Source organism: Montipora capricornis, chromosome 7, assembly GCF_036669925.1.
Source record: "Montipora capricornis isolate CH-2021 chromosome 7, ASM3666992v2, whole genome shotgun sequence".
Taxonomy (NCBI): Eukaryota; Metazoa; Cnidaria; class Anthozoa; order Scleractinia; family Acroporidae; genus Montipora; species Montipora capricornis.
The window spans coordinates 41,327,499-41,334,794 of NC_090889.1; the positions used below are offsets into that span (position 1 = coordinate 41,327,499).

Consider the following 7,296-nt stretch of genomic DNA (forward strand, 5'->3'; position numbering starts at 1 on the left):
GTGTTTGATATGGTATCATAACATTCCTGTTAAGGGATGAAGTGTTGTAGTGTCAATCCTTCTAATAAGAACCTCTCTTTCAAGTGTTGAAACTGGTTTGAGCCACTTTAGTTAACGTCAATGGATTCCAATGTCTGAAAGACAGTAATTTACACCGTAACTGTATCAAAATGTTCTCTAACGTTTTGCAAAAAAGGTGGAAACAAACACATGAAAAATTGAAAATGCTTAATGTCTCAAGTGATTTAATAAGTATTATAATGGAAGAAACACATTGTGAAAAGTAACGGGGGTAAGTTTGAAAACTTGTGAAGAGGAGAGAACCTAGTGTCTTCTTTAAATGACAATAATGCAGAACACAACTGGGCAGCCATAGCATTTTTACCGAAGTCCTGAAAAAACAGGGTTCAACAGAAACTTTACTTCACACAGTTGTCGACATTTTGTACAGCGGCATGGTACAACAAAAATAAAATCTAGAAAAGGATGTCATATTAGTTTAAATCAATGTCCGTTGATCCTGCAAAACTTGCCACTGTCAAGTACTTTTAAGACCAACATTACATCGAATTATAACACTATTCGTATTGTTTTGCATTTTTCTCTTTACAGTATTTTTCATAACGGTAGAAAAAAAGATCCTACGTATACAGTACATGTACACGTATTTCGTTTTGGTGGATAATTAAAAAGAAAGCGTCTTTTTTTCCATATTCCGGTTATTCCCTCAAATAAGGGCTAAATTTAGGTTAGAGATGGATGCCCAACTAAAGCAAGAAATTGAAACTGATGCAAGTTCACCATAAAACTGAAAGCAAGATGAAAACAGAAAGATAAGATACAGTGTATCTCTTGGTTTCTTCATCTTACTTTCTCTATTTTTACAACAAGGCTTGCAACAGCTCCCTGCAAAAGTTTACCCTTTCCTCCCCAGACAATTGCACTCATGAGGGGGGTACCCTAGTGGTGAAAGGGTTAACAAAATCTTGGTCCTCTTAGAGCGACTTTCATGTGACCTTGAAAAATAAACTTAAAAACAGAACGTAAACAAAAATGCTAAACATTTAATTGGCTTATAGGACGAGAACAAACGAGTGTGAATTTTCATTGCCTTAGCGAACATGGATGTAAACAATGTCATCTCTCCATGGAAAGCGATCGGCATTTTGCTTCGACGTCATTTGAAATGCAGTAATGTGATTGGGCAATCGAAAAGTTTACTGCCCATATTAGGAGTTTCCTTGGCAGAAACAAAGAGAAGCTTTGTTTTAGTCTTGCCAAACATTGGCCAAACATTGCTCTACAAAAGTTGCTCTAATGGAGTGAACATGGTTCAGCCATTCACTTATCAGGCACTCCAGGATTCCCCCAGGTATTGACAAGTAGAATTGTCTGGCATTACTGGGTAAAATCTGTCAAGTCTCACTTCCAGGAGTCAATGGGTTAAGTGGCCTTTACTGTAACTGAGATTCATGGAAATTATGCCACGAATTGACTTACATAACAAGAAAATAAGTCATAATCAGACAAAAATTACTATAGGAGGGTTTCACGTGATGTCATAGCTGCCATATTGGTGGACAAAAACAAACGATAGATCTGTCATTAGCTTCTTTTGTTTGTCCACCAGAAGTCGTACATTTCTCTTTTGTTATTGGGGTCTCTAGAAGTTGGTTGAAAACGTCCTATACATAAAGCCATTTAAAAAGGAAATAAATACTAACTAATGATAATAGACCCACACAGGTTTTGTTCATCTAGAAGACTGTTTATAAAATAATGACCTTTTGCGACAGAAAATATCAGACACTAGTAAGAATTAAATGTTCGTTTTCATATTTTGGGGTTCATAACCCAACACGTAAGGGTGGCGAAACTAAAATGACACCATCTCCTCTCACAAACAGCATGGGGATGTTCCTTTTTGTTGTCTGAAAAGTAAAAGAAAAAAAATTTAAAACGTTTTTCTCACAATTCAAAAACTTGCCTGCATTTGCCATGTTGTTAAATCAATTTTAATGAGTGTGACATCATAAAAAAATTGCATTTGTGAAATTATGGGATTTTTCGGGGGTATTATGAAAGAAGAACATCCAAAAGGGCTACTCGCCAAAAATTAGCATTTCAGGGCAAAATGTCTTTGAAATATAAATTAGCCCATTTATGCTCTGATGACTCCATACAAATCCTTCTAAATTTGACTCAGTTTATAACATTAGGAACCAAGTCAAATCTGAAAGAAATAATGGTGTATTGTGTCATCACAGCAAAACGGGACTAGTGCCTCTTAGACAAGTTGCCCCACAATAGTTTTTGGCAGCGAGGCCTAATGTTCAGATGTTGTTCTTTCAAAATATCCCAACAAATCCCATATTTTCAGAAATTTAATTTTTATGACATCACCACAGTTAATTAGAACTCTATTGATATGCCAGTCTTCTAGAAATGGGCAAAGGGATAGATGTAACACAAGACTAAAAGCAGTCTCTCTTTTGCTGCTTGGTTAGTCAAGAGTAAGGAGAAGACATGCATGAAAAAATGATCCGACTAAACCAACTGGTGACAGAAGGACTGCTCGTACATTGTAGTCTAGGTTAACACAGGTGAGCTGCTTGACCCATTGAGTCACTAAGTATTGACCCACCACTACTGGGTACTATTAACTTACAGTACAGGTGTTGTTCACCCATGCAAACATGTTCATGCAATAGCCCTTTTCACGGTTAGTTTTTCTCATTTGCATTACAATGTAATCTAGCATGCATGTGAGGCAATTTCGGGCTATTTTGTAGTTTTAACCCGAAATTGCCTTGCATCCACGTTAAATTGCATTGTAATGCAAATAATAAAAAGTAACCATGAAAAGGGCAATTGGATGCACGCTTAATTGTATTAAAATCCAAACACAAAGGGTACCTTTTTAAGTCTACATATTAATTTTTCTTCATGTACATGTTCCCAGCAATGAGATAAGTGTTAGCGTAGCCTTGTATTTAGGTTAAGGTAAATATGCCACAAATAGGCTATTAAGGAGGCTCCCTAGAGTTTTAGGGCAGCATGCAAGCTGGGCACTAGTGTGGCGCATAAAGCCTGAATCGCACAGGTTTTTCTGATTAATTTTTTGTGACGCCTGCGTGACCAAATCTGTAAAATTAACTGCTAATTTTCTTGCGTTCCCTTTGGTAATTTTTTTTTTTAATTGGCTCAGTTCTAACCATGTACATTGTACAGTTCTTATCAAATACCCTACATATGTTAAAATCTGTCAGAGCTAATTGCATATAATATTTAGAAAAATGACAAATTACATAACATTGGCAAAACCATCTGAACGACCTTGACTTTTTACCACTTCAAAATGTCAGGCAATATGTAATTTCCATATTGTGGATAAGAATTTAAAAAATTCACCAAAGGAAGGTATAACTATTAGGGAATTTATGCCAAAAACAGGAATATATCTGCCTGTCATAAGATGTGATGTTGCAATGGAAACGGCCATAATCCAAAAATTGACACCAAAAAATAAGCCTTATTATATCGGTACCTATCTTGGTACATTGCAAGTCTCTACAGGGAAAATTTTGACAGAAATTAATAACGTTTTTTTTTTTGTATGTCTTCATATATTAATTACATGCACATCTACTGTACAGAGAACCTTACATCAATAATAATATTATTTACAGTTTTCCTTTCCTTGCGCTTGTGTTTATGCTTGCGTTCGTTTGTGTCATGTGAAAAGGAAACAAAGCATAAACACAAGGAAATATTTTTAAGTGTCTGGCCAATTAAAGCTCTCGTTCCAGATTCCCTGCATCTGAGCATTTGAACAAAATGAGTTTCTGTGGTTGATTTTGATGCTTATGCCTACGTTCATTTTCAATGGAATCATTAAGCTGCTTATGCTTGTGCTTGTGTCGCTAGTGAAAAACAGGCTTTAATCTTTCCTTGACGAGCGGAGTTTAGGGGACACTTTGTGGTGTTAATACCATTGACCGTATCCCCAGAGAAAAGTGGTGTTAAAGATGCGGAGAAGAGCAAGGTGACATACCATAATGCTCTTCAAAATCAATTTCTGCAGTAATACAGATACATGTATCATATGAAGTCAAATTTCTGGACATAATATCTTAGGTCACCATTTGGGTAAATTAAAACAAAAGAAACACTCTGATTTCAACTTAAAGAACCATTAATTTTAAAGGGATTTTCAGTAACTGTAAAGGTATGTCTGTATGCATTCTAAAAGATGTTGGTAATTTTATTAATCCAGAGGTCATCAGCAGTGCTAAGAAGAAATCTTCCCACAATTGATACCCTCCTTCCTGCAGTCTCACCACACTGTTGCTTACGTGCCGCAACTCAGCCGCTCGTAACACCCGACATCAGTTTGTCTTTGAATAGGTACAAACCTTAAAAAGTTCCTCGTATGTCTCTTCATCTATTTCAACAGTTGTGATAGTTTCCTCAACTTCACTCAAAATCATGTTGAGATGCTGATCATAAGCCTGAAAAATTGTCAACGTATTAAAAGTGATTTACACTCTCAAATAGTAGCAATAATAACTACTGTATTTGCTTGAAGGTGTTCTGAAAACAAATGCATCACCATGTCCAGGGATTGACATGTGTAGGATTTTTATTTTAGAGGAAGTAACATTGAGGTGCAATTTCATGTACACTGCTGAGCTATATTCTAAGAGACAATGGCCAGTTATTATGAAACAAACAAAATGAGACAGGGCCTAAGTTTATGGTCCTGTCATACATGTAGCACTGAAAAGTCTAGAACCATTTTTCGAGATGCTGTAAACAAACCTACTACTTTTTTATTAGTTTTTACATGCACTGTACTGGGGGAGCTATGTTACTAAACTGGTAAAAGAAATCACATTCCAACAGCGTGGCCTTAGTTTTGGTTCCCTGATCCATCACCCAGATGTTTCCATAAAATCTGAAGTTGAGGAAGAATCTTGCCTTTAATTACTTCAACTTGAGGAAAAAAGTAGTTGAGTTCTCCACTTTTCTCGTCTTTCCCAAGCATTGACGTGTTGTGGGTTTTTCTTACACTTATCTAGCGAGTTTGACGATCACCAGAGCAGTAGCGGAAATGTTTTGGTTGAGAGAGAGATGGATGAAGATCCTGCTGCATTGTTAATCTCATATAATTAATTACATAATTAATTAATTTGGGTGGCCAACCAATTTGACCGAATTTTCCTTAGAGCACAGCCTTTATAGAACTCAATACCTGGAAAATTAGTTGGGGACACCAATATGGCCACCATTACTTTGTTTAGAGACACCAACTGGCCGCCGTGATGTCACATGAAAACACTCCATTGCGCTTCTTGGTTACTCTGCTCAGATATTAATTTCTTTCTGGGTGCTCACTTGTTCGATTCATTCTGCTCTACCAATAATTGATAAGTAGAGTACTTACTTTACATTGCAAATATAGTGATTATGGCTACATAGTTATTGTACCTACTTCATGTGGCTAAAATAATTGTGAGCTCAGGAATAACAAACTTTTCAAAAAACAGTGATTCCTTGGGCCCATTTCTAGAAAGTCAAGAAGACGGGGTACAATGTAGAATTTCATGTACCGTACTAAAATGGCACAGGACAAAAGAACCATTGTTATTCCAATTAGGCCTTGCTAATTAGGTATTGCTATATTTGATTTGTTCTTTTGTTATATGGACATTAATCATTTCGGATCGGGTATGTATATATGATCATGAAAGACCAGCCAGAAGAAGGAAGAAATTAAATAAGTCATCAATTATCAAATGAATGAAGGAGGTAGTTTCTAAAGAAACTGTGGTGCTGCGTCGGTGGGGAAGTAGTATACAAAAATTTGGGTTTATCAACGGAGTTGATAATGTAAATTGGCCACCGTACAGAGATTCTGTACGGACTGGCCAATTTACATTATCAACTCCGTTGATAAAACCAAATTTTTGTATACATCGATCAATTATCAACATCGCTTGCTTTTAATTTGCACGTGCTCAGGCCCTATTCGGTAGTTGTTCCTTTTTCTTATTCTATGAGTTGAAAACATATTAAATGACCAGCTTCTAAAACAAGCGGATGGCAGATGCACAAATGTTTTCGGGACTGAATTTCCAGAACCACGATTCTCTTTTTTACATAATTATTATTATTTTGCACTACGTCGATTTCGGATTAAATGTACACGTCCTAAGTACCCAACGGCATGATGTATTAGTAAGCAAAGCTGCAAGAATGCGCAAAATGAAACAGTGTCTAGAACAGGAGTAAACTACTGACAGGAATTGGAACGCGAAGGACCTTCTTGTGAAGAAATTCTAATATTTATTGTCCAATTTCTGGAAGTATTACTTACGTGAAGTTTTCCTCTTAGTTCTCTATCATTTCTAAGCTTCACATAAATTCTTTCATCAAGGCTGAGGCGAATAAGATCAAGCGGTTCTTCCACAGTGTTTGTGACCTCTTCTTCCGCCATTTTTAATTTGGAAGCACGTGGGAGCTGGGGAAGATTGGGAATAATCATTTCTTGAGGGAGGAGTGGGTAAACGGTAATTAAAAAACACGCAGCCGGCCATTTGGAGTCATTTGGTTTGGGCTGAAAGGTGAAGTCGAAACAAACAAACATCGCTAGATCAAGAGAATGAACGAGAAGAAGCCGAAGAAGTTTTATGTGGGCGCGCCATCCATAGAGCCTCGGAAGTAGAGAAACTAAATATTTTAAGCAAAAGCCGATACAACGTAGATTTGATTTTAGTGATGTACTATATTTCGGCTGGCCAAACCAGCCTTCTTCAGGTACAATGAGAGTTTACATTGAATTGCTTCTATGTACAGATATATATATATAGTAAATGGATGTTGACGTAATACTGGAAAAAATGTGATAAAACATGGCAGTTACAAAGATTTTGAATTCAAATACTAAGAGTCACGGAAAAATAACGGAAATCAATCAAAATAATAAACTGAAATCTAATACATTTCTTCGCGGATATTAAGACCGTTGGGATCAATTGTCCTGCCTTTTAAAAACAAATTTAAAAGCGAACCGCGGCGAATAATTAGCAACTATTCACCGAAATGGAGGTGGTTAGTGGTGGATATTTTAAATTTTTATGACAAAAAAAACTATTTCATCACAAATTAAGGTGACCGTAATCTTTCCTAATTGTATTTCATAGATAGCTGCCTAATTTTGTTAGCCCTTATGGTTGTTATAGGCAGCTAACACCTTATTTTTCAGTTTTAAAAATCACTGTATTACTTTCTTGT

General features: G+C 36.3%; 1 protein-coding gene across 1 annotated transcript; it reads right to left on the minus strand.

The window, feature by feature from the left end:
* Window positions 1-400: 400 nt before the first annotated feature.
* LOC138057977 (U6 snRNA-associated Sm-like protein LSm3) lies at window positions 401-6,511 on the minus strand. Its single transcript, XM_068903879.1, has 3 exons — window positions 6,380-6,511; window positions 4,416-4,511; window positions 401-1,931 (listed from the first exon to the last, which is right to left on the minus strand). The coding sequence occupies exons 1-3, from the start codon at window positions 6,497-6,499 to the stop codon at window positions 1,848-1,850; spliced, it is 300 nt and encodes a 99-aa protein (XP_068759980.1). The 5' UTR covers window positions 6,500-6,511; the 3' UTR covers window positions 401-1,847.
* Between the last annotated feature and the right edge of the window lie 785 nt (window positions 6,512-7,296).

What these genes read in the sequence shown, in the direction of transcription:
- LOC138057977 (XM_068903879.1), bottom strand. Translation starts at nt 6,499, where the DNA reads ATGGCGGAAGAAGAGGTCACAAACACTGTGGAAGAACCGCTTGATCTT. An exon ending in AACTAAGAGGAAAACTTCAC is followed by an intron (nt 4,512 to 6,379) that starts GTAAGTAATACT and finishes ACAATTTTTCAG; the next exon opens with GCTTATGATCAGCATCTCAA. An exon ending in CATACGAGGAACTTTTTAAG is followed by an intron (nt 1,932 to 4,415) that starts GTTTGTACCTAT and finishes TTTACTTTTCAG; the next exon opens with ACAACAAAAAGGAACATCCC.